The sequence below is a fragment of the Scomber scombrus genome, chromosome 14, assembly GCF_963691925.1.
Source record: "Scomber scombrus chromosome 14, fScoSco1.1, whole genome shotgun sequence".
Lineage (NCBI taxonomy): Eukaryota > Metazoa > Chordata > Actinopteri > Scombriformes > Scombridae > Scomber > Scomber scombrus.
Window position 1 is genome coordinate 16,893,217 of NC_084983.1, and position 27,681 is coordinate 16,920,897.

The 27,681-nt window shown below is 38.9% G+C and overlaps 1 protein-coding gene across 1 annotated transcript in view; it reads left to right on the forward strand.

Annotated features, from left to right (window-relative positions):
• The first annotated feature begins 1,586 nt into the window (after positions 1-1,586).
• The window catches only part of LOC133993527 (neural cell adhesion molecule 1-like), a 243,751-nt gene continuing 217,656 nt past the window's right edge, over positions 1,587-27,681 (forward strand). Inside the window, exons 1-2 of the mRNA XM_062432516.1 lie at positions 1,587-1,732; positions 8,986-9,056. Coding sequence (XP_062288500.1) covers positions 1,587-1,732; positions 8,986-9,056 — 217 coding nt within the window. The remainder of the gene's footprint in view (positions 1,733-8,985; positions 9,057-27,681) is intronic.

Consider the following 27,681-nt stretch of genomic DNA (forward strand, 5'->3'; position numbering starts at 1 on the left):
CCTCTTTTACGGGTCAGTAAACCCAGTTAAGTAAAAAACTGTGACAACTTGAAGAGTGCAACTGACCAAGGGGAACAAATTAACATCGGGCCTCATGATCCTTCCACACTATAGGTTGCTAACTGCTCTCAGGGGAAATGAGACCGTTTCACTTCCCTTTTGAGTCAAGCCATGTGCTGCTCGACGCCATTTTCGACAAGAAGGGCTTAGTATTAGATTGACTACCAGCACTTTCACCTGTTTTATATTTGGGTTGTTGGCACTTGAGTTGTGAGTGAGCTCTTTGTCAGCCAGTGTGATTGTTTAACGGTTTGAATCCATTGATCAGCTGGAGAAATCTTGGTTAAGTCAATGAGCAGCTCTCTGTCCTTTCCTCAACAGTAGGAGACTGTGGTTACTATCGACATGCCCCACTGTGAATATGTGAAGCTACATTAAAGAAAAGGAAAGTACTGCTGAAATAATATGTAGATTTGTTGGATTTTCCTGTATTAAAAATGTATAGACTACAAATAAGGATGGCAACTGGATTAATTCACTTTTTGGTCACTTATTGTGGCTACAGTGAAACAAACTAAAAAAGACATCTGACATATTATCACTTATCAAGATGTTACAGCTATCATGTTGGCACACAATTTATTCAGCAGACTTGGAGCAATAGCATTTATTAGAAGTTGGATTTCTACCAATTTTGATGAATATAATTCCAATATTTTAGTTTTTTTCACCAATTCTAGAAAATAAGTGTGTTTTTACATGCAAAATGCTAGTTTTTAACTTGGAAGTCATCTGGTGCTGGGCACGTAATGTGCTAGTGGGTTTTTTTGTGAGCTTTTTTGATGAAGATACCGTCCTGCTGCTGCTAAAAATGGGGTTTTATGAGCAGAGCTAAAATGAACTAAAAGAGGCAAATAACTCTTTTGTTTTTTCGGTGTGCGAGAAAACGGCAGAGTTGAGTGATAATTCTCGCTGGGTTCGTCAATATGTAGCCCCCTTAGTAAGTTGATCCATTAAAAGTATTGATTATTCGGAGCTTTAAAAGCGGGCCTCTCTGAAAAACTGTAACCCTAACCTTTGATTAGTCAGCCGCCTGAGCTAACATCAGAGACACCTCATATCGCATTTCTTATATTAGTATCAGGCGTTAATAATCTTGAACAATGAAAGAGATCGAATGGTGTTGATATCTCATCAGTACAATACAGACATTGTTATAATATTAACAGATGCTCTCGCACGTCTTGAATGAGAACAATGTTTGCTTGATGACAGCGTGATTAGTGAAAGTGAAGCAGGCAGCAGATAAATAGACAGGTTCCCCCCCATTAGACTTTGGGAGGCAACAGTAGCGATCATGCTGTCGGCAGTGATCACAGAACCTATAAACAAAACCCAATTAGAGATGTTGGAAAAAACAGTAAAGTAGGGTGGGGGGGCAGGTGGGATTGATGGAGTGGGCGGTGCTCGCTCCTGTAGGACCTGCTGGACTCCAGAGACACCGCAGATGTGACAGTGTCTGGACCGTGTCTGGAATATAATGTAATTCTGATGAATTAATAATCTTGCAGAAAATGTCATAAATAATGAGGACCAATGACTGGTTTGTGCTCAAAGTGGGAGCCGTGCTGAGTAAGGGTGTGCCCTCCCCTCCCATGGCTGTTGACAGTGGCAGGAGGCAAGGCGCCAGACTGATATGCGATGTAATCCCAGAAGTCCCGTCGCAGACAGGGTGAAATAACGGGAATCCCGAGAGTAGAGCTGAGGAGGTAGAGGGTTGGTGTAGTGGGGGTTGGTTTTTGCGTGTGTGTGTGTGTGGGAGGGGGGGGGGGGAAGGCGGGGCTCTGAGGGGCTGGGTCAACCATGTCTTTCGCTTGACTTCACCTGAGACAATGAGTCAGCCTGGCAGATTTGTGCCAAAGGGAGGACTAAAGGTGATACTGAGCCAAGAGGACTGAAAACACTGCAAATGAAGACAGCACACTCAGACACACACAATGTAAATCTTCCACACAATGTGTATTCTTAAGCTGCATTCATTAAATTTTAGTCGATAAAGCAGGAGCAGAAAAATAATAACAGACACAGGTCACTTTGTTGATGGGAAATGATTGCCTTACATGCATCCAACTGAGACAGACAGAGAAAATCTTGCTCTTCAGCTGCTAGATGTTCATCTTCCCTGCATCAGCTAATGAAAGGCCACCAGTGTGTAGAGGCTCACAAGCCATAAAGTAAATGTGCTGGAAAAACCACCACCACCAAAAAAACCAAAAAAAAAAGCACTTCAGAGCTGACTGGTCATTTTGACACTATGGTGTTTTTTCATGTCAGGAATAATGATTAATTCAGCTTCAGTCATCATTTTTATTACCCAATTTCACCCAAACTTTTCAAAGGAATAGGCTGATTTGAAATGATTTTAGCCAGCTTTTATGTTTCAAGGTATCAAAAGTTAGTTTTCAGACGATGGCAGCTCTGAATATTCTTCAAATGGCATAAATTGGAAAGCAAAAAGTCATCAAACTACACTAAATTGAAAAATAGCATCGGCATGACCAGTGAATGAGGGTACATTTTCTGAAGTCTGTCACTTCAGACATGACAGTGCAACAAGGACATCATGAAGGCCAAAGTCTAAAATTGTATTTATTTTGTTTTCCGTATCTTTCTGTCAATGAATTCTTGTCTTTATTTTTCTTTTTCTTCTTTTTTTCATTCCCCCCTGTCTTCGAACTTTCCTTTCTTTATTTTGGCATGCTGTTCTTTTCCTTCCTGTCACTCTCTCTCCACTCTGAACATCTCTCTCTCTCTTTCTCTCTGTCTCTCTCTCTCTCTCTCTCTCTCTCCCCCTCCCCCTCTCCCTCTCCCTCTCTTTTTCAACGGTCGTTTCTCCCTCTGTATGGTTCCCTCCGGCTGTGGTCTGTCATGGTTCCTCCATGCTTCATTTCTTCATTAGGGGTTCTGAGCATTTTGTAGAATAGATTTCCACTATCAGGGATCCCATGCTGGCCTGCAAGGGTTGAAAGTCTAGACAGTTTGTGGAAAAAGTCTGACAATTTACCTTGACACCTCGGACTGCAGCTGATGCGAGGGTGAGAATTGCATCTGTACTTGTGGCAAAAGCAGCACACAGGTCAGTTATGTTTGTCCTTTTGGATGATGTGGCATCCATCTCAATCAAATCCTCAGTATTGTTGGATGTTGAGGTTAACTGAGTTTTACCTTTTTTATGTCTAGACAGGTTGAACCAATTGCCATTTTGGGGTAAACCAAAGCTGCTGGAGGAGGCTTTGCTGGATACAGTGCATACCATCCTGCTGTTTCACAACTGACATAAATGGTTAAAAATCAACTTTGTGTTTTTATCTGTTTTTCTCCCCTTCTTCTACCACAACATTTTACACATCATAAACACCCATAAGACAGAATCCATATTGTTATTGATTAGTGTCACTTCTATCTTAGCCTATGGGAATGGATATAGAACTCTAATTCCAGCATATTTGAGATTTCAGTGTTGGAAAAGATGCCCAAGGCACTGCCATGTGTGTTATGTGACTCATTAATTGAGGATGGAAAAGTTGGATTATCCATGTGGTCCATCCTGATCTGCTCTTTCTACCCCAAAGTGAATGTGCTCACAAAATTTTATTTCCTGTTAAATTAGGACTTCACAATGCTTTTTCTTCTTTCAAGACAATTCTCAAAAAAGATACCAAAGAAGCAACTGCATGTACAATTTTAGCTTTCTGGGGTATGAAAGAATTGATTTTGACATTTATTTATGTCATAGTACTTGTACTTCTTCTTATTCTACAATCCATGTTTCTATTTTATGAGACTGAATGAAGTCATTAGAAAAATAATCTTTTATAGATTGGCTCTCACTGCATGAAGAAGCTCAACTTACCATGGCTGAACCAGAAACCACTCATATGGGTCACTGACTAATGTCTGGTTGGATTTTTCTCCTTGCATATCTGGAAATTCTGATCTAATAAGCACTTGGCAGATTATTTTGTTATTAATGTGAAAATCTCTTTGTATTGAAGACATTTGAGCACCTGTATCATCCACATTGCATATCTTTTGCATTAATATTCTGCTTGCTACACCACTGATGTTATCAATTTGCTCTTGGTGCGATGGTTGTACCAGCGTGTGTTGTTGTTAATCCAGACAATAAGCCTGATAATACTGGGTGTAGTTCTCATTCCCCCCCAGAGCTCTCAAACATCCCCAGAGATCTGAAACCAGAGATGATGTGTGACTCCCTTATTAGACTCAATGATCAGTAGCGAAACTTTCACAGATGAATCTTCAAGTGTTCTGTTTTTATCTCTTGTTTTTTTTAATTATTTTTCTATTTCTAGTTAAATCTAGTTAAAGTGGTGGGTTCTCCAAGGAGTAATTCTTTAAAAAGGTCTATTTTAAAGAGGTGAAAAAGTGGCTTAGTATGGAATGAAATTAACGAGAGAGACACTCAGAAATGCTAATCTCTTTGCATTGTAGAAGGAAAAAAAAAAAAAGTTTTCAAACCCGACAATGAAATCTTTCCTCTTTTTCTTTCTGCTCATTGTATATTACAATTCCCATGTTGTTTGCAGCTTTGACAGTGAAATTGCTGCTTTTACTCCACTAGAGTCATATTACTTTGTCTCCCTTGGTAGCTCTTTATTCATATGACTATTTCCATCACTGTTTTTCTTTTTTATGTCCGGATGTATGTGGCATTGCCAGGGTTTTTTTGGAGTCCCCTGGCAGATGTGCTAGTACAGTAGTTCTCATTATCTACAGTTAAAAAGAAGGAATAATTTAACCCCTTATGCTCTGTGTGTAAACATAATGCACAGCAGCGGTTATTTACTCTGACATTTAATGGAACGAACCCATTGCTACGACTCTGCTTCCTTCTTCCGGAGTGATGTTAACTATTTATAGGCCTCAGACAGTGCCTCATGTGTGCCCTCACACTTACTTACAGTAATTGCCTGTTCTTCTAACATACCCTCTCTCTTTTTTTGTGTGCACAAGCAAACTATGAGAATATACTTTCTGAGCTGGTGGCACAGTCCAGTGAACCTAAAAGGGATAACAGTTGCACCTCTTTTCCATCAAAAATGCATTTAGAAAGAGAGAAAAAAAAGAAAAAACCCACTCTCCAAGAAGAAGTACATGAAAGCAGATGTGCCCCCCGTTTTCAAAGAGTGGAGTGAAAGTATGGAATTGCTGGCAGCTTCTACCCATCAGACTTTTTGAAAACATGTTTTTTTTCAGAGCCGAATTAACTTATGAGAAAACAGCTATTTTTGTACCACTGCAGATACTAAAACTGTTTGAGACTTCTTTTTTTTTTTTTTTTTTTTACATGTCTGTCTACTCTTTGTGCCTTTTTCTTCACCACTAATTGAAACAAAAATCCCAGCCAAATGCACTGCGTTCCTTTCACCGTGACACTGCACTCAGTCAAACATTAGGAATTTGGAAAAGAAAAAGCCAAAATTGCCTTTGGACTCTGTCAAAGCAGGAGTGTTACCAGCGTGAAAGTATGTTTCCTCCATAAGCACATAGAGCTGATGTTGAAAAAATATCACTTCGTGAAATTTGCCTGAGCCGTTTGCATAACTGTCAGGAGTCGTAACAGGAGATGAGAGGTGCAGTTGGTGGTCCTTGCCATAGGGATATGGGAATGAGGAGTTTGCTCTGAGAACGTTGAGTCAGTGTGGACTTTGAAAGGGGTGTGAATATCTCGGATGTAGTGGCTGGAGTTCAATTTCACTGCGGAATGTGCTGTTAGTATATTTATGCTCTCGGTAAGTCCAACAAACCTAGCCGTGTCCCCCTGTGCAGTTTTAGAGCCCCATACCAGGTTGCTTTTACATAAGAATTGGTACTGTGCAGTGAGCATAAACTATCGCCACAACACTACAATAATGGGGCAATAGGAGAGATAGCACATTTGGCCATTTTACCACCAGACAACTACTGTTTGCTTTCACCAATCATTAGTGAAGAAAAGAAGTTCCAACCTTGGATTGTTTGGGTTTTGTTAGGCCCATTATTTCTAATAAATTTCAGGGATGGTACCAGTTTTTTTACTTCAATGACAAATTCAATACCCAGTCCTTGTAAATAAAGAAGCCTGCTTGCCTCAAGCTGTGACCACTCTTGGTTAGAAAAGAAGAGAATAAAATAGATGAGAAATAGAGAAAAAAATAACATGGCAATAACAGAAACTCTATACTGTACAGTATGACCTGTTACAGTGCTTTAAAGCAAGTGAGTGTATGTTTACAGGTTTTGCTTCTCTCTGCCGTCACCTCTGAGTAGCTTTCCTTTGGCAGAGAAGTCTAAAATACTGTAAGTGAACAGCATTTACAGTTTTAGTGTTGAGAACAAATGGCATAAGTCTCTTTGAGTTGCTAGGAAATAAAAGCCCTATTGAGCAGCCTCTCGGGAGTCTGGATAAATGGACTTGTTTCTGTGCAGCTGCTGTCTATTGTCTGACTGGACGACGGCTGGAATTCCAACCCTGATGATGTTTCCTTTGGTCTGGATCTCTTTGTCCAGAGCACTTTCTGATGAAGTCTTTAACTTAGTCTCATTCCCATTTTGAATGGCTTGTGGGATTGTATGTCTTTAAACTTCAAACCTCTAAAGGCAAAAATCTCTGCATTAATTAGTTAGATGTTGAAGGGTTTAGTGGACCTCCCGCAGATACATCTACATTTCAGGGGGATAGGAATTCAGAGCACATAGTCAAATCTCTCCTTCATTGCCTGTTCGATTCCTCCCAATTTTAGGGTCGTCAGTGGACATTTTTCATGCACAAATTGAACCACTGTCCCCCAGTGAATTAATATAGTCGTCATTAATGCCTGTTGTCCTAAAATAACTTCATTTATTAAGCAGGAAATACTCTACAAACTAATATAACCTAGCTTTTGGTGCATTAGAAACTTCCATCAAGTGACCTTTTTCAATAAAAGTTCCCTTCTCTTGGAACAAATTACAAATGCTGCAACAAACTGTCAGCCCCTGTCTTGGAAAATAAATTATTACACATCCAATCAGACTGTTATGACTGTTTAGGTGGCACAGATTTTCCCAGCTCTAAGTATATGCATGCAAGTACATGCAATGATGCAATGCAAATGCAAGTAGATTTCTTCTTCTTGCTCCATAGCTGTGATGAGTTTATTAAAATTATAGCTGTTAAGACACGTTGAAGTTTGCATGTTAATATTAATGACATTGCTGGGTATAAATCCACTAAAATGTGTGTGATGTCTAAAAGAAACAGCAGATTTTCCACTTCTCATAAATATTTAGTACAACTGGATTTGACATTTACTGTAAACACAGAACATGAGCGAGACTCATTGAGATGGGTGAATGAGGGCCATTGTTCCTGCGCAGATGCACATTGCCAGCTGATAGGGTTAGAAGAGCCTGTACTGCAGCAAGTTCTTCAGTGGTGAATAGATGTTTTTCACATCTGCTCATCAACGCATTCAACACGTCCATTTCCAGGCGTGTTCATTTTCTAAGGACATGGTAACTGCTTGAATGATTCAAGATTCAGTTCTGTTTTAATTATGACTTTGCATTCACTTGTCAGGCAGGCACTTTGAGAAATGGAAGACTCCGTGAGCACATTAACATCCTTGTATTATTACATGTTTTTTCTAGTATTATATTATAATTCAGCTTTGGGTTAAAATAACTATTTTATGTGAAATATCAATAACTAATACACTGTTATTTGCATTGATATGTGTGTCTGTACCATATGTTTTAGCTAATTTGCCACAGATATCCAATAGTTAACCATTTACCATTGCCACGACAGATGGCGATGATGAGACAGGAAGGGACTTATTAAAGGGTCCACAGCATACTAAGAGCTTTATAATGAACTATTTGCTCCTGAGCTCATTCCCTCTATGACTTGTATAAAAATTAGACCTTATATATATATGGTTTTATAAGCAAATATCTGTTTCATTGTGGATGTCTCTTATAGGATCCTCTAACTTCTTAAGGAGATTGAAATGTATTCAGGTTTCTAAAATCCCATAACTTTCATATCAAAAGACACAGATACCAAACATGACATTTGAATTATCGGAGCTACAGGGGAGTTACTCCTTGGTCGTTGAGCTGAATGGGAATTGGCTGAGGCCTGGATTAAATATTAAGTAATATGTTTCTCCACCTAAATGTGAATGGCAGGGCTGATGCAACGCGAGCTGATTACACTGGATTGCCATTTTTTTCTCTTCATTATTCAGGCATTGTTTTTTAATTTTAGCCTAAATTGCCCTAACCAGTTAGCGGGGAGTGGCGTAAGCATCTCCCCGCTAGCTGATCATCTTTTTTCATGTATTCCAGAGGCATAAATGGTTATTTCTGTAAGTTATTTTGTAAAAAACTTATGATCATGTATAAAGCTGGGTCAATCTTCAGGCTTTGGCACAGCCTTCAATGAGTAAAGTATGTAGCCATTTATAAATCACTGAAAAAATTAGATGTTGGCGGTCATTCAGAAGTCTGGAATCTGTTTAGATGTACATAGTGTTTTAAAAGGCTTTGACAGTTCAAATTCATATCTGCCGCTTGCTGTCAGGCTATCAAAGCAAAAATAGTCCTCCACTACTCTTTGAGTCATTGAATCTCTTCACTCTGGGTTAAAAAAGATCAATGTATATATAGTTTGGACAGTGGTAACTTCATTTAATAGGTTAAATGACATCAAGGATAGCAGAAGAAGTAACATTAGCAGAAACTGCACTGGAGTCGTAAAGTACTTCCCAAAATTAGTACCAGTTGTGTGGCAGTAGTGGAGCTCATGAAGTTCATGATTCATGAAAGTGAAAATCTGTCTTGGATGAATCATTTAACTTGTATGAAAGTTGTGGGTTGGTTAAGGTGAGATTTAAGCGCACTATCTCTGGAATGTTCCATGACTCATCTCCGCAGTATTTCGTGGGCAGGGATCCTCGTCTCCCCAGAGAACCTGGACTATTCCATCACTGGTACAGTGAGAGATGGTGAGGGCTGGCAGACTCTGACTTTTCAAGGCCATTATCACGACCACTGACGCATCACTACCTTCATCCACACTTCATTCCACTAAGTGTGATTGATGGGAATTTCCTTTCTGGCCTAGCAATGTGTCATGGCATACGGCCGAGGGCAAGGACTCCTGAGAGAGGGACAGAGGGGAGGAAGGGAGTAGAGGATTTGAACTTTATCGGTGCCACTGCAAATCAGTATTAGCAGAGTTTACACCTTACACAATATATAAGAGTAAAGTCATCACCCTTGACAATATAACACCCTGCCAACCGAGGCGGTAATAGCTCGGGGACGCTGGGACAGCACACCTCTAACAAGTAAACAATAGTGTTAAAGGAATACAGTTCTAATCCTGCAAAGTTCATGCAGAGTTCGCATTTAAAGCAAAGTGACAGTTGCATTGTACAGATGCACTCATTTCCAGAGGAATTTGTCTATTGTCTTCTAAATTAGTGTGGAGAATGGGGATTTGCTTGGTCCAAGTAGTGTGTGTATGTATGTGTGCAGAACCACACAAGACACTTGATTGGTAAAGCAAGACCCAAATCCAGTTGTGTAAAGTAAGCAAGTACAATTTTGAGGCACTTGTACTTGAGTTTCTCCATTTTATGCTCATACCTAAACACCTACACAGATGTTGTCACTTATCAGGCCTTAGTAGGAATGTACCGTGCTTGATTACATGTTTTTGCAAGATTTAACTACCTGCATGATTTGTATTTTTACATGGAGTTTGGTGACTTTGACTTTCAAATTGCATGAGTATAAAAGAAAAAACTAAAACCAATATGGGTGTATACATACTACCTCCGTACTTTAGTAACAATCTGAATGCTGACTGATTTACATTGTTGACAAATGAGTTGAAGGTGCTACTTTTGGCGCAAATGTTTATTTGAATCCATCACAGCTTCAGGAGAGTGTGAAGACTCTGTTGGTCTGTGCATATAAAGCATAGACACAATGATATTAAACCCTCTTAGACAGTCATCACTCTCAAGAATGGACTGTGGCAGTTGTTTTGACCTGCATTCAGCACTTGAACACCTCCATCATTGATTCAAACAGACGCCAAGGTTGCATTCTGAGGTCGGTCATGTGACTGTGAACTGTAAACCTTGATTACACACCATCTCTTTGGCACACTTTGCACACATGGCCTGTGGGAGCAAGGCCTGAACAGTATGTTCCCGGACTGGTTGACGAGGTCACCTGAGAGCGAGCACAAATGCGGGCTATTACAACTTAACTGCTCCTAATATACACTGATATTTTATTTATTGCATTGAACTCAATGTTGGCCAAAGTGCTTTTGCTGATCTTTCTATGTACCAAACATAATTTGCTCTCAAAGTATACCATGCATGCCACTGAGAGGCATTCGTCAAATGTGTAATTCCATGTTGTTGATAGAAGCAGCACAGCATAACTTTGTGGCCTTGTTTAAAGTTTGGGGTGTTCAATTTCAGTAAGCTCAGCACAAGAGGTTGACACCAGCAGCAAGTAATTGAAAACACTTTTCAGGGTCATGCTCCGTATAGATCTGAGGAGTAATTCTAGCCAGCAGAGATGACAGAAAAAGAAGTCAATGGGAGTTATTGCCCTCTTACTGGGGAGTTCATAGCTGACGATCAGAAAGGAGATGAATGACAATGTAAGGGACCCAAAGAGACAGCGAGCCAACTCTTAAACCCTCACCCGCCACTATGCCTGTGTGTAGAACTTTACTCTTTGAGGTTTGGAAATCTGTAAAGCACAACAACAGCAAGTCTTGGACATTTTTAAAGCACTGAAAATGTGCATTGCATGCTTGGTCAAAGGCTTGTTTACTTGTTCTTTGGTCAGATATTTCCTCATTTCATTTCATTCTATTCTTGTACAGCTCTGTTAAAGGAGAAAGAAATGGTTTGTTGAAAAGATACAAAGGCTGCCAAAGCAAGTCCTCAAAGATTTATTGTTTCACTACTCATGTTTACAGCCAACTTAAAGGGGAAGATATATTTTGGAAGTACTGCTGAAATTGATCAATCACATGAGCCAACATTGGTCACCCTTGTTTTCTCTTTTTACTACATTTGGCTAACCTGAAAGTTTGTTTACAATGTGTCTGATTGGCTAACTGCTCCTGTTTCTTTCCACGTCAGACTTCTTTTCAGCAATGTCGCCATGTTCCCAGATGGCAGTGATTATTTGATTAGCACATTGTTACTAATACTGCTAAAATGATCATCGAAACTATACAAATTGTAACAGGAACCATTCTTCTTGTTTTGTTTTTAATCAGACTGACTGGATTGCATTTAATCTCTATTTATCCCTTTTGTTTTATCTATTTATTGAACAGCTTTTTCTGTTTTGTTTACTCTTTATTTTACCCCTTTCATAGTAATTTCTATGGCTAGTTGGTTTGATTATATGCTGGGTGTCCTCTTGCAAAATGATATAGAGAATACACAGAAAAAGCTTGATGCAAACACAATGAATAATGACTTTATTAAAGGAAGACGGTTTGAGAGAAATAGTTTTATTGCCAAACAAAGCCAGACTCATATGGGGTTACTACATGCAAGGTTCAGTTCATCCAATAATTCTCAAACTTTGTTTTATTTTTTCATCTCTATCCAATGAATATCAGTAGTTTCTTATGGCTTTGCGCATATTCTCAAATAAAATAGCATATTCAGAATTCCCTTTGGTGGCCTGCAGTTAATTCTGCTGGTGACAGTGGAGCAGAGATCAGTAAAAAAAAACTGGAATAAACAGGGAGAAGATCTACTGTCTGCCTTACCATCTTCATTGTATCTTGCTTGGTCAAGCTCTGAGCATATGATCTCTGGAGAGACGGATTACAGGAGTACTAAGCTCCAGATATTTTTTTCCATCTTCCATGGCTCTAATTAATCAGGGCAGGCTTCTACCAAAGGGGCTTGGCTGGCCCCTTGTCAATTTGCAGCTATCGTCTTGCTTAGGCAGGCCTGAACAGCATCAACCTAGTTGCCCAGAGTAGATAGCAACCTTTTTAATGGGAAAAGGTTTCACAACCTGACGAGATGCTGAATAAACAAAATACAACCAATAGCCGTAAAGAACATTTTTTTATTTTAAATGGATTTAATGAGTCATACAATTGTCTCTCATATATAATTATTGTTGATTTTATTGGTTTGACACCAAAGTAGGTGTGGAACCAAATTCAAATATGGTTTATTAGGCTCTGCACATCTCTACAACAAAGTCTAGGTTTAGAAAAATATACTGAAAATAATTCCCCAGGTTGTTGACTGCACAATGTCAAGGTTTTTTGTAAACCTCTGAAGTCGATAAAAATCATCAGTGTAAGTAAAGGCATTTAGATCCACTCTTACTCTGGTCCTGTTTTCTGTATGGAAGGGCTCATGAGAATCCTTATCACCCTTTGTTACCTATAAATGGTCAATTTAGCTCATTAGTAGTCCATTAATGGTTTCTTTTTTAGTATGGCTCCAAGCTAGAGCCAAAGAAACTGTAAGCCATGCCCTACTTCTATTGAACAGTGCTGTGGAGCTGATTTAATGAGCATTAGTTAGTGTTGATTGTAGTCACTGTTAATGATGGACATTAAAGTTCATTTCTGCTAAATAATTATAATAAACATCTGTAGTATTGAAGTACATGTAGAAATCTTAGCAAAATTAAAAATCCCCTGTTGGCCCTGTTTGGGTTTAATCCAGGGCCTTCCTGCTGTGATATAATAGTCACTGACCCATCATGCCGTGAGAGTCAAAGTAGTCCATTTGCCTTGTGCTGTAATGGACCTGATTGTTCTGCAATTGCCTTACTGTAGAGCTTAATCTTGTGTATGCTGTTCTCTTGAATATATGTGTTGAGTGGAAGCTCAACGATTAATATAATTTTCTTCATGTTAGGCATGTGCAAAAATAAGTTTATTCGTAGCTAAGTGTATTTAGTGTGTAAAACTCAACAGTCCCAATGGTACATCATGTTCTTCAGATTCACACTGGATGCCACCTTTTTTATATAATGAGATCTTTGTCCTGATATAAGATCTTAAGATAAAAAATGAAATGTGTTTATGTGGCAAAGTAAAAAGACTCAAATCAAACATAGAACAGGCTTCTTTTACCAGCACATTTTGCAGCTTTTAATTCAGTCTGTACATACTCTGACAATTTTGGTAGTTCTGATTATGCAGCATTATCTCTCTCTCTCTTGCATTAAAACAGAAGTGAATCTTGGCCTCATTTTCTTTTGAAGTACATATTATCGCTCTGACTAGACAGCAAGGCAAGTTCAAGCCATGGTCTAATTCAGGCAGCGTGGGCTTTGAGAAACCATCAGCTACTTTTAGCTTTGATACCTCGCATAAAAAAACAAGATGTAATGGAACAAACTATAACTATCTAATACTATACTGAACATTTCTTTTGAGTTGATTTATCTCCTGCTGCTCATTAATTTGATCTGGTGTAATACATCATCCTGCTCAAACAACTGCAGACACATTTCAGCTGCTCAAGTGGCTTCTAAGCTGCCGACTGTGATAGCTCATTGCAAATGTTAAATCAAATGGTGCGTGTTTTCTTTGGCAACACCCTCCTCAGGGCTTCAGGCTCTATTGACTATCCAGTAGTATGTTTCAGATTTACTGGTTCGTGTCCAGCCAGCCCTTTTATTTACACTACGTTGGATTGTGGGTTCTGAGGCAAGGAACATCTGTGAGCAATTGAGACAAAAAGGGAGGACAGGACCTCATCACAAGCACTACTGACATGAGACTGCATTTCTACTGTAGCACACTTTCTTATTTACTTCCACTAGTAGTATGCTAAGAGTTAGCAGTAATTACTAGGTCTGACGGCTACTAATGACAAATTAGCAGAAAATGGTTTATGGACAAGAATAAAGAAAGAGGGGGGTGTAGTTTATATTAAGCCTCACATCTGTAAGAGCCATTGAAATTGCTAATACTAAGGAAGCTATGCTGAGCTAGTAAAGCTCTAGATGGTAATGAAACTTCTAAATTGTATTAAGAAGAGAAAAGTAGGAGTGTGAGGGTGGCCTGGTGGTTATTATCCACTGTTATTATCCAATAAATACAACAGACCAAAAAAAAAAAAGTAAGATATTTAACTTTCCAAACTTGGTACCCAGGAATAACCTCACCACAGGTAACTGTATTATGTGGCATCTCCCTTCTGTCATTGCCATTATGCAATTTTTGCTGAGTTTTGGAGGAGTTTTAGAGAGTTGTATTAGCTGTCAAAGCTTTACAGACTGGCAGGAGGCTCTATCTGTTTACCGGCCAGCTGGAAAGGAAAAAAAAGCAAGGTTGTGATTAAGTCTGCCTATGAGGTAGAAGGCAAGAGATAGTTTAGACATGATAAGCCAAGGGACCCAAGCACTGTTGTGTACCAGATGGATAGAGATATTGTGAGAGGCTTAAGGCAGCGTAGAAAGATGAAGGGATTATAGCAGCCAATCTTTCTGTCAATAAGTGGTTTGGAGGCTAGGAAAATTTACCTACAAGTTTTCCCAAGAGACACAAGCATACACAAGCAATTTAATTTTCAGAGATCTGAAAAAATGTGTTCCTATTACATTTGTTAAGCTACTGTTTAAAAATGTGCAGATGTTTTTAAAAGGCTTAAATCAAGTGGTGTCATTATTTGCCATTCTGTAGGTCAGAAACAGAGCTGTGAAAAGATACATGTAATAAAAATGACTCTTTTACATAGGTAGTTTGGTTTATGTGGTTGGGATCAATTAAAAAATGATATATATATAGGACACTATAACATGACGTTGTGCAGATGTTCAGATAAATAGACTGAAGTTCAGAATTCATTCATTCATTCATTCATTCATTCACCATAGTCCCCTCCAAAATCAACACCAAGCCCAGGAATGTAGGACTCAGCCGCAGCCTTTACTCAGACCTTTACTCCCTTACACTTCTATAATAAAAGTCACAAAAAGCTCAACAAAAATAATTAGTTGGTAATTAGTCAAGATCGCAACTGGGTCTCATACTGTATGCCATAAATAATGATGAGCTGCTTATAAATACACAACACACTGTTTTAACCCGTATTGCCTTCTGATGTATCAGGAATGGTAATCTGCTCGTTGGATTCCCATCATCAGCAGGATGAATAAACGATGAATACATTTAATAGTTGCACCAAACCTAACAAGTGGTCTCAGTGCTGTTGTCTGGTTCACATTAGAAAGAATTCTATCAAACATTTAGGTGTGAAAGCTCACTTAAAATACAACATCTGCAAACAGTGAAAGTGACAAGTTTTTTAAATGGACACTGATTATAATGAATGGCACAAGGGAATATAGGTAAACAGAGTAGTAGATTAGCTCTGTAATAAAAATCTTGATGTGCATTCCCACCATGTTCTTCCATTGCTGCACGGCTCAAAGGATCATTATTGTTTACATTTCCAGCTCCAGCAGGGGTAGCGAGGTGTTTCTCACAATAACCAGTTGTAACTGACTGTGTACCTTTAGAGCGACATGTTCTTAAATGTGACAGGTGTATTGGAAATTATATTAAATCGGGCTTTCTGAGACATCACTCACTGGCGCCTGACAGGTTACTGATGAAAATCACAACCCCCCCCCCCCCCCCCCCCATGGGGATATGTTTCTTTCGGGGGGGAAGGGGGGCCAGAATAACGCAGAGTGATTGTGAAGCTGGCATTGACAACAAGTGGTGAGGTAGCATGTAAGGTCTCCCCTTTGGCCTGAGTTGCTTTAGCTCTCGTGTGTCTCCTGAGTATATAGACATGTTCATCCAACAGGAAAAACACTGGTGTCTCTTTACCCTCTTAATATTCATCACATTAGAAACCAAAGCTGCTTAAATTACCCGTCTGTTCATTTCCTGAACAATCCTGTAACTTAACATAATAAAGCCATTTAAAAAGCAGCCGAATGCAGCAGATTTTTGAAGGTGTTAGCTAACATCTAAAACTCCTCCTATTTGTAATGCTATACCTTTAATATTTGTATACTATGCTGGAGAATGTTACCTTTTCAAGCTTTCTGATATTAGTACACAGTGTTGATATGTGTTCCATAACCAAATTAAGCTTCTCACTGAAGATGAGCTTACAATATAAGCATAGCACATTCTATAAGTATTTTATACTAGTGTTTCCCATATAAAGTGTAGACTATAAATGCATATATAGTTATATTGTGTGTATATATGTTTTCCTTTTGAAAATATGGATCGATGAAAAGATTAAATGAAGTGGTGCATTTATGTGCAATTTTATGGGAAGAATGCTTTCCTGATAGCTTGTGAATAAAATGTTTTTCACTCAACTTACAAATAGATTCAGAGCTTTTCTTTTTGTTTTTGTTTTGTTTTCACAAAAATGACTTTAGCTTGACTCTCAGTTATCAACATTGTTGATTCATTTTCTGTCATATCTGTCAGCCAGAGTACCTGGCTTACTGTTTCAGCACAAGTCTGAGGTAATATACTCATCTTTCAATGTTGGACACATGATGCTGGGGCTACAAACTTTTCCAATTTGTGCTGGTACACAGTGAGATGAGTTCTCTTTATTTTATTTCCTCTGGTGCTGAATATTTGAGCAGATTTGCTTTCTCCACTGTGCAGCAGTCCTATTGTTCGTTGCTTCCAATACACTGTATTTCTCCTCTGATGCAGTCATATCAGGTCTGGAAGGCTTACTGCAGAAATGATGCCCAGTGGCGATGCGTAGTCATCAGCACTTCCAATTGTACAAGAGATGTGGGCTAGAGTGGTAGAACACAAATACACACTGTCCTGTTGAGAGAAGGCAACAATAATGGAAAAGAAAATAACTGTAGATCTTTGTGAGGATTTCAGATAACTTCCACAATTTCAGCTGAAGCATGGAAGAATATTTTCAGAGGCTTTTGCAATTAAATTTCAAAAGTATTTTAAAGCTCCATTATTAATGCTGCTTGTTTAATTTGGAAAATTACAAATCTTACGCTGGTTTTGACTGAAAAATGGGTCATGACAGTTTAATTTTTTTGTGCATTGATGTTTTAGAAACTACATTGACTACAATAAAAGATCTGAACCTCGTTAGAGTTTCACGCCAGCCTGATGAATGAGTATATTTCTGAGGGGCATACTATCTGAAATTGTATCTAGACTTTTTTTTGGGTGCATGTCCGCATGTTAAAGATAAGCTCAGCCTGTAGCATCTTCCGATATTTTATCGGAGGGTAGGTCATTGCCCCCATAAAAGCCACTAATGATTTTACAATTGAATTCACTGGCATACAGGACAAAAGACAGGGAAAGAGATAATAGAGGTCCCGATTAGGCATCTGGCAGTCTGGGGTATAATGAGATTGCCTAGGTATGAGTTGATTATGCTGTCATGTTGATAAAAATAATTGCATTTTCCATAATCCCCAGGAGGACCTGAGGTTGGGAGTTTGGGAAATTATTTAACAGCACAAACACACATGAACTGTGGTGAATATACTCTCCTCCCAAAGAGCAGCATGAACCAGGTCTGTTAGCTCAAAAGGTCATCAAAGAGAACTCAGACACTGGAGAGTTATTTGAGGATATGTGACTGATGTCTGATGAAATCTGTAATGCCTGATTATGGTTAAACATTTCTAACCACATTTGCCACCACCACTCCACATCAGAAACACAAACCTCTAAAAGTTTTAGTCCATATGTTTCTGAATACTTCTTGGCCACCTCCATTGTGTCATCATTTTTGGTGTTTTCTGAGCCTGGAAATTCACTTTGTTGTACTGTGGATGTCAAGATTTGCAATTACTCATTTATATTCTTGAATAAGATGTTTCCTTGTAAACTGACCCAGCTGAGTTTTAAATGTCATTGTTATTATGCAATTTATCCAATCCAATCCAATCCAACTTTATTTGTTAAGCACTTTTAAAACAACCAAAGTTGACCAAAGTATAGCAAACCTGGTAAACTATAGAAGAGTTAGGACATAAAATCACATTTCGTTATAGTAAAGCTTCTTGTTGCCAATGGAAAGTCGAGGTGGTTGACAATGGGATACTATAGTTAAGATCATTAGATAAGGCTTGTGGTGGTACTTGTCATTTGTAAAATACTAAGCATGTTATCTATACTTAGTTGGACGATGGTTGCTGTCTTCTCTGTGAGCGTCTACAGAAGCAGCAGAGTAAACGCTCTGCTCTGGTGTTATGATTATATTTATTTTGTCTATAAATCTCCTCGTCTATAAATTCCCCTCAAAATATCAGACATGCCTTGTTTGAACAACACTCAGCGTGGTTGTTTGACAGACCCAACTTTCCCCTCCTGGGTTAAAGCAGCTTGCTCATTAGAGAAAAGTTGATTGACTGAGTATGCAACAGTTCTTATAATTACATCTACAATTTGAGTTTTGATTGTTAAATTGTCTTCTGTTTGAAAACTGATTGTTTGATATTTGATTGAATGTGAAACATTAATGAAAGAGAAAGGCTGAACAAATGAATGTGATGTGTACCTGTTCAGTTTCACATAGTGAACAGCAATTATATGACCACATCATTTCTTTACTCCTTATAGTTCTGTGTAAGCTGCACAACAGTAGGACTGGTCGTAGTAGCATTAGCACAATATTTTGCACCTGAATATTATATATTATTATATTATTATATATAAGATATTGTACCTGAATGTGGCCCGAAAGTATTATGTCAACAGTAAAAGCTGCTACCAGGTGACATGGATGACATTGACCATAAATTGCAAAGAGCAGTGGAGCATTTTACATCCAGTAAGTGGTAGCATTGAGATACTAAAGCACTGACAAGTACAAGTAAATCGGGCGTAACAGGAAGTAGAAGGGGTTTGTGTAAAGCTCTGGCATGCTCCTCGAACTAAAGTTACTAAATAAACTGCATTTAAAATGTGTCAGTTTACCATTGAGACACATCAATATTTAATGATGTGTTGTCTGCTTACCACTTTTTCCTTTTCGCTCCCTCCCAGCAGACAACTCTCAGATATCGGACTTCTGGGTTTCTTTTCCAGGATATATTCTTACTGAGACATCAAACACAAAACACCTTCACTTAAAGGTGCTTATTTATAGTTTCACCTCAGTCTGGGCTGTTATTATTAAAGAAACTGACGTGACTTTTGTCTGACACCCTTTTGCAAAGCCTCCTCTTGTTCGGTTGGAAAGTGCCAGTTGTTTACACCCGACCATGTCCTTCCAGACTCCCCTATAGACAACTTCTAAACTCCCCTGTAGACATGGCTAGTGTATTACAATTCAACAGGTTGAATTATAATGTGCTATACATGCTCATATACACAAGCTGTGGAGGTTGTGGTGAGAACAAAATTTAGTCTGCATCGGAGAAATCATGGTATTACGAAAAAGGCGTTAAACTGATTTGGCAATGTTTACTGTTTGGTCATGTTGTTGGTGCACCATCACTTCATACGGGTTGATCCAAGTGCATAGTACCCTACACCTCACAAGATTTGGGTTGTCTAGAGTCTAAGTTTTGCTTTGTACCAGAACATGCATGACATGTGACAGTGCCTTCAAGAAAATAGATCCATCTTCCAGCAATGTGCACTTGAATCGGGTGCTTCTTTGATCAAAGACAGCTTTCTTCAGAAATGATAAATACGCCAAGGCTACTGCATCTACATGTAAATCCACTTATTATCATGTGATCTGTATTTGTTTATATTATGTAGATAATGAAATCACAGACTGTTACCTTTAAACCTGGTTTTATCAAGTATTCTCGTTTTTTAAATTCTGTGCGCATTACGATACGAATGTGCAAATTAGACAGGCAAAGCCAATGAACTTGTCAACCAACATGGTATGTCTAAGGTCAGTGGGAGTTATGTTTAGGATGTGGGCTTAACTTGTTTCTACCTTTGCAAAGAAAGTTGACATCTTTAGCTTCCTAACAGGCAGCCTGAGATAGCAGGAAGAGGTGTAGTTAGGTGACCTTTAAACATGTTGTCTGTTGCCAAAATGTGCAGACTGTACTGACACCTGGCTGTGATCTGTTTACAAGGCAAGCCACACCACCACCAGATGTCTCATTTACACATGCGTGCGTACTTGTACGTTAAGGACGAGTCTAGAGGTTAGAGAAGAGATTTGGTGACCAGATGGGTAATTGCCGTGACTTCCCCCCAAAAAACTGAACTAAAGTTACTACTAAGAAAGGAGACTTATTATGCTCGTCTCTTAAAGGAGACTTATTATGCTCATTTCCAGCTCTATATTGTTATTCTGGGAGTCCACTAGAGTAGCTTTGCATGATTGACGGCTCATCCAGTTAAAAAAAAACCGAATTCATCTCATAATGGCATAGAGGCAGTCTTACCTCCTGTCTCTTTAAGGCTCTTCTCCCAATGAGCCCACTTTGTTCTGATTGGCTAGCTTTCTGGAAGCCTGTCAAGGGGCAGCCATATCAGAGTCATGTTAAGTTGCTGCCAATGCAAACCTAACATTTCCTGTTTTACTGCTTTAAATTAAAAGCTTTTTGATGACTAAATCGCTTTTATTGTGAAGAATTTACAGGGAATTAAACATTGTCCTCACTGAATTAGCAGAGCTTTGTTCGTGCTGCCAAAAATGGACTAACACAATGGCATATTGAGATACTTGGAGCTGTTTGTTCTGCGGATCAGTTAGAAGTGATGCAGAGAGGAAAAGTACAAGCAGAAGCAGCCACAGTGGTGATGATGTTTGATGAAGAGCTACAGATGACCAGCACTCCCCCACTTTGCTCTGTGTAATGGAGTCATAGCTCAGCGTGACTACCTCCAGGGCAGTGGAAAAATGCCATAATGTTAGCGGAGCGGAGCAGTGAAGTTGCGTGCTGTGTGTGGAGCAGATGACCACATGAAGAAATCCATAAAGAACCGGCTGGTAGTAGAAAAAAATTGTTGGGAACCGAGTGTTCAGAGGAGTCTGAAGCTGCTGCTTTTTGCTCAGAGAGATTACTTCTACAAACCTTTACCTTATTGCTTGATATGTTGACCACTTTTAACACCAACGTCCAACATGTTAACATTATATATTTGGTCTCCTTTGAAGTTGGTTAGAATTATAATAAAAACCCTCAGCTACTAACTGGTTTCAAATAGTTTAAGTGTATGAAAGACAGAATATCAGAATACGTGTGTGTGTGTGTGTGTGTGTGTGTGTGTGTGTGTGTGTGTGTGTGTGTGTGTGTGTATATCTATGTTTCTTGCATATTTGTTGAGGCTCAGTCAGAGAGACTAGATGCAACCATGGCATGTAGCAAGGTCACTCAGTGGTCCGTGACTAGTAAGACATTGACTTGGAGCCGTTTGGTACTAAGCCAGTGGCTTTGCTGGAAGAGTGCAAAAAAAGTTTGTGGTCTTAATACTTCTCTGCCAGTGCTTAAGCCTGTTATCTGTGCCTGTGTGCTCTGCTACTGGCACACTCTCTGCCCTGTTGTGCTTGTTTTCAGCAGTCAGCTTGGACCCCACTGCATAGTTAGTAGGAGCTGTATGGTGCAGACATGGCGGTGACTTCCTTCAGGATCACAAAGGAGAAAGCCAAAGGTTATATTCTGTTGTTGTTGAAGCAGCAGCGGTTTCAATGAGGAATCACTTCAATTCCTTTTTATTTATCTGTTGTTGATATCCAACTAAAGTGAGGAAATGACTCATCACCAGTTGCTGTAAACACACATTTGATGCTGATGGCAAGAGCTGGCAGTAGCTAGCATTTATGTTGGCAAAGCAGCTAGCTGATAACACCTCATCAGTCCAGATTAATGGACTGACAAAACATACACGCAGAAAGCAACCAACCTCATCAATTAGTTTTTACTATTCACTACTGTACAGAATATATAACAGGTCAAACATGGATGCAGTGGATTCATACTATTTTGGTCAGTTTCTAGTCTTTTTTTTCAGTTACAGACTTTTAATAGAGTAGAAAATGCAAATTTGAAATTACTTACACTTGGGTTGATTTTGTGTCTGTTAGAATATGATATAGCTTTGCAGTTGCATCATAATCCATAACATTTTCAATACAGCTTTATTTTTTCAGCAATAACGCTGATAGAGCCCGTCTTCTCCGTACAGGATTCAATTTGTGTACCTGTGTACAAAGCAGCCGGAAAGCAATCATGCATTCATACTGGATGTATGTATGCATAACACAAACGGCGATTCATTCATTTCATATTATACAGATGCACTAGTTGCTCTTCTCCTGTTGCATTTCTGTAACCACTCAAGGCATGTTTGGTTCCTACAGGTGTCCATGTGTCTTTTTGAACAGAAATCTGAGACTCATGCATTAGAACACACATATCCCCAGTAACCACCAGTGTCAAATCATCTAAAATGTTAATGATTATAACATTAACAAGCAAACCTTTACATGAGTTCCAGTCAAATATGTTTTACTTGAGATGATAACCAATAATGTCTGCCACCTGGTGTCTTATATCACCTAAACCTCCTCAGTGGCAGTCAGTGAGCACTCACCTGAGCCAGCTACTTGGTAGGTTAACAACACTGGGTCACCTACAATTATAGGTTTGGCAGGATCTTGGAAGAGAAAATGGGGGGAAAAAACTGTTTAACTGGAGCATCAGGAAAACTCAAATGCTCATGCTGTCTTCTGAGTTTGTTAAATGCTGCTGCTAGGAAGTATTGCATGAGACAGTTTATATTAGGTAACTTATTCGTATCAACAAAAGACTTACTTTGGTTGATGAAAAGATGCATTGGTTACCTATTATGTGGTTGATGAAACTGTAAAGATAGTTGTCCCAACAGGATGATCTTGCAACTTCAAGTTATTTATTTAAAATAGCAGAATTTTCTGACATTGAAATTACTTCATACACAGCATCTAACATTACCAAATTATTTTTAGTTGCCAATTTCTAAAACACACACCAACAAACGTAATTTAAAAATAACCAAAAATGTGTATGATGTGCTTTTTCAAAAAAGCTCAACATATTCCAAAAAATGTTCACTGATTTACTTTTACTTTACTTCTCTGAACAGTTCAGATCTCAGGTTTCTTTTTTGAGTCCACACATGACTTTTCCAACAATCAAAGTAAAGACTGATGGTGCCAAACACTTTCTCAGATTGCTCAAACAGCAGAGATCAATCCCGCCCTGATGTTCTGTACGTTTATCTCACCGCCATCAGATTGCACACAGTAGTGGGAGTCCATGGTGGCAACACCAAGATTATTTGACACCAGCCAGCCTCTCTTGAACCTCTGACAGGTCGTTATCAAATCCTCTTACAAGCCCATTCTTTGCCTGCCACTGTTAAACTGGGTGCTCACATATTTGTGCATGGTGAATTTTAGGTCATTGACTCTGCCAAACCTCATTTATACATGACTGATGAGTGAATAAAAAATGATTTTGTGATTTGCAAGGGTACTTTTTGTGGCAAAAAATTTGTCCCTGCACTATAATCGGACTTTTTACAACGATATTGCTTAAAGAGGGTTAAGAGGCTCTGCAGATCAACTTGCTGATAAACGTTATCGCAGTTTTCAGGAAGCTGCCAACTGATGCTGCCAATGTGCAATCAAAGATGTGGGTTGCCTTTTATTTAGACATTTCACTTGAAATATCAGTGACCTTTGCAGCCTTTTGCTTACGCTCATATCGCTTCAAAGTTGCTTTTCCTCTCATTTGCCCTTTGCCTGATCCCTTTTGTTGAGTACTTGAGAGGGCCGAGATGATTACCACTTTAGGAAAGTAAAGGGACAGGAGAGCTTTTTCTTCAGGTAGATTAATAAGTTGACGTTGACATTTGCTTTCCGTGGTCTTGCATGCAAAATTGACATGAAAATGGAGAATGCTATTGACCAACCCAACATATGCTGTTCCCAGTGCAGAACGCAGTATTTTTCGAAGACAACTGTAGCCGGTTGATTGCGTGTCAGTGAATGAACAAAATGTGCAATAAAGTGGAGAAAAACAAAACAAGTTCAGTCTGCTTTTTTGTGGTCATGGTTTGTCTTAATGTTGCATGTATGGTATGTCTGTAATTCAAATAAACAACACTTCTATAGCAGCAATTTGAAAAGAAGTCTATGCACGATGTCAAACTTATTTGGAACACTGAGCCTTAACCAAGACAGAAGAGACAGATCAAATGTGTGTATTTAATGCCATGTATGAGGCCCTGATTACAGAGCGACCTCAGTAGTAAAAGGTTGTGATGTAACCTGAGACAGTGTTAATCCTTTAAGCTGACTTAAATTAAACAAGCAAACAATAGCACGCCGACCTGCAGGGATTTAACAGTTGGAAAAACACTGCCGCTCTGACATCACACCCTTCAAAGTTAGTTTTAAAAGGGCACACCTTCATCATTTGAACAGTGTCTTACTCCAACATGCCATCGCTGGTGTGTCATTATCATTAATGTGGAAACAGAATCAACCTTGCACAGGGTAAAAAGTGTTGGATCAGTGCTGCAGTTCACTCTCAAACTTTGACTTTTTTTATTTTATTTTAAAGGTCAGCTGAAAATAGCTATGTTTTTTTTGTTTTTTCTCCTAAGGAACTCACCCAGTGTTGTTTATGAAGCTGTGCTGCACAAAGACTGCTTGGCGTCATTCACCTTGCATCTGGAAGGCTTTCTCATGTGTGACTTATTGCACTGTATGCACTGTTGGAAAGTTGTTTACAATTTAACTAATCTTTATTTTTTTCTCATCCCCCCCCCCTTTCTCTGCTCCTTTGGCTCATTCGGTGACTTATTCTTCACATGTCCTCTTCAAAAGGTGAGTTATCTGAGTCCTTTTAATATACCTGTAAAGAATCCCTTAGGGGAAAACTTTGTATTGAAATAAGGGTAAAAAAAAACCCAAGGTGAAACTGTCTGCTGGAAATAATAGAAAGCCATTATTTATATGGCTGTTGCTAGAGGCCAATTTACCTCTTTACTAATGGTGGGTCTTAAAGATGATAATGGCGGCTCTCCATCCAATTAGTGCCAGAGTCAGATAAATTCACAAGGTATCTTGAGATCTCATGTCAGGTAACCATTACCAATACGGTAAATATTCATGCTCCACAGAGTCATAATGTTTTGGTGACCATGACCCTTTTGAACCTTTTATACCACCATCCAGACAAATGTTGCACTTGTATACAAAAAAAAATCTGAAAATCTAATTGGCAGATTTCCATGAAATAAAGCAATCAGTGACCAATTCATCAGCACTTCCATTAGAACAAATTGTAGGTTGTTGCTTCATTATTGGTGTTAAAGGCACTGCAGACATATTTTGTCAATCAGCTTTTTAGTGTTAGGGATGGAGTCCCTGCAAAATTGTTTTTGGCCATAGTCTTAAAAGTTTTAGTCATTTCACATGAAATTTGTATCCCTGTTGTTTTATCTACACCCCTCTCACTGATTTAGAGTACAGGGCTCCTTTGAAAAACAATCATGTCACATACTTCTGGTAACAAATCAGAATTAAGCAAAAAATCTTATCAAAAGTTGATGACAAATTGTTGGCTTGTTTGTTTCTGTTGCCAGGCAACTGTCAGTGAAATGTGATAAAATCTAACTTACTTAGCAACGTTCTGTTAAACTCTTATAATGAACAATACATAAGGATGACTATGAACAATGGAAGGTAAAGTTAGCGCTTTGAATGTGTTTTAGTCCCTATTTGTAGATGCAATCCTAAGATTTTTTTCAGATTACCTGATGGCATATGTAGGTGTTTGTAGGAAAATGAGGTTATCCCATTTAACAGTGCAGTCTGTTTTTGGTTTTAGCCCATTCAGTGCTCCAAGGTTTAATACAGGAGGAAGGGGTAACACTGTTTGTTTGTGTTTTTATAAGCACCAGGAGTTGCTAAAGTCTGAACCGTATAAAATTAAATATGTGTAAAACAAGTCAGTTGTTATTGTGAAGTAAGGTTATGGTTGTTAAAAAAACTAACTCTGCTTCCCTAAGGAATGTATCCTAACATCCTTCATAGGAATCATACTAGCTTATCTACATACCTGAAATCATCAGTGCATGTAGAGTATGGGCTACATGCCAGTATGGCAATCACACCCTCGCACAGGCGTAAATAATGCTGAAATGAAACTGTCAGCATTTCTGTCCTAGCTGGGTATCTTTTGAACATGACAGCTAGTATAGGATATAGGACATGACTGTAATGACTTTCTTGTGATAATGTTGCAGATAATAAAGCTTTGTTATAGGACACACACACACACACACACATACACAGCCCCTCACACAGTTGCAGTCTCACCTTCCAAGGACCTCATAAATTTTACAAGCTTCCCCAGTTTTGTTTTCATCTTAAATTTCCAAATCTGGTTGTGATTAAGCTTCTCAGCAAGAGCCTCTGGATGCTGTCCAAGCCCCTCGCCGCACGGGTCCCTCCTTAAATGCTACAGTCTGCTGCCGGCAGTCCGCCACTGTGCATTCAAAAGAAAGGGGCCTCCATCAGCCCGCTAAATCCACTGTCTCAGGGTGCAGGGTCTTCTCCACAGGGAGTATCTAGTGTCAACCTCCTGCTCCATGAGGTGATCCATGATGAAGCTTTGCTCGTAGCACTAAGGTTTCAGCTCAGAATTTATCATGGTCTACTCACAGCTTAGATTGCATGTAGGCCTCACAGGACCACATGAAGGCTATTTTAAACTTAGTTTCCCGTCAGAAAGACTCCCAGGCGTAGCATTTGGAAATAAGAAAAATTTGTATTTTTAGAAAACATACATCCATTTTTCTTAATCCCCCCCCCGCCTCTTTTTTTTCACTTTAAAGGGTTGGTTCACCCAAAAGTAAATGATCAGATATCTGCTTAGACCCCAATACAATGATGGTTAATCAAATCTCATTTGTGGTTCTTATAGCACTAGAAATGTTATTAAAAATATTTTTTATGCCATGGAATCTGGTTTTATGGCAGACTGGTGCAGTTGCATTGGCTGGCAGAGAAAAAAAAACCGTCAGTTGTAACAAGACTAAAAAGTTGGAGCTAATTAGAAATAATGAAGTAATGAGGTGTGAAACTGAACGCTGAAATCCTGAAGCTCATATCATACAGAACTTCATCTTTGAAATGTCTTTTCACCACCATCCACCGACTCATTCAGCTTCAAAGTGAGAGTTAACCTTAAGCTCCTGTCTGGAAAGTGTCCACTAGTGTCTCATTTCATTAAGTGGCTTAATTAACCTGTTCCTGTACTCTGTGCTTTAAAATAATGTGACATTCATTATCGATTATGCCTTATTTAATTACAGCAGGTCTAAACAGGATTGCATGGGGGGAAATTAAAGCAGTATGTGGTTGATAAATCAACAATTACTGAAACAATGTAGTTCATAATATCCCCTTTTAATATATATATAATATATATTGGATCTACTCTATAGGGACATGGGGGATTTGCTTTACATCTGGTCTCTAGTCTCATAATATACTGTAGGTTATCTATCACTATGAACATCCTGCCTACCTTTTCACTTGACAATGTTACATAACAGCTGCATTGCTGGTATTTCAGTTCACCTTTAAAACACACTCT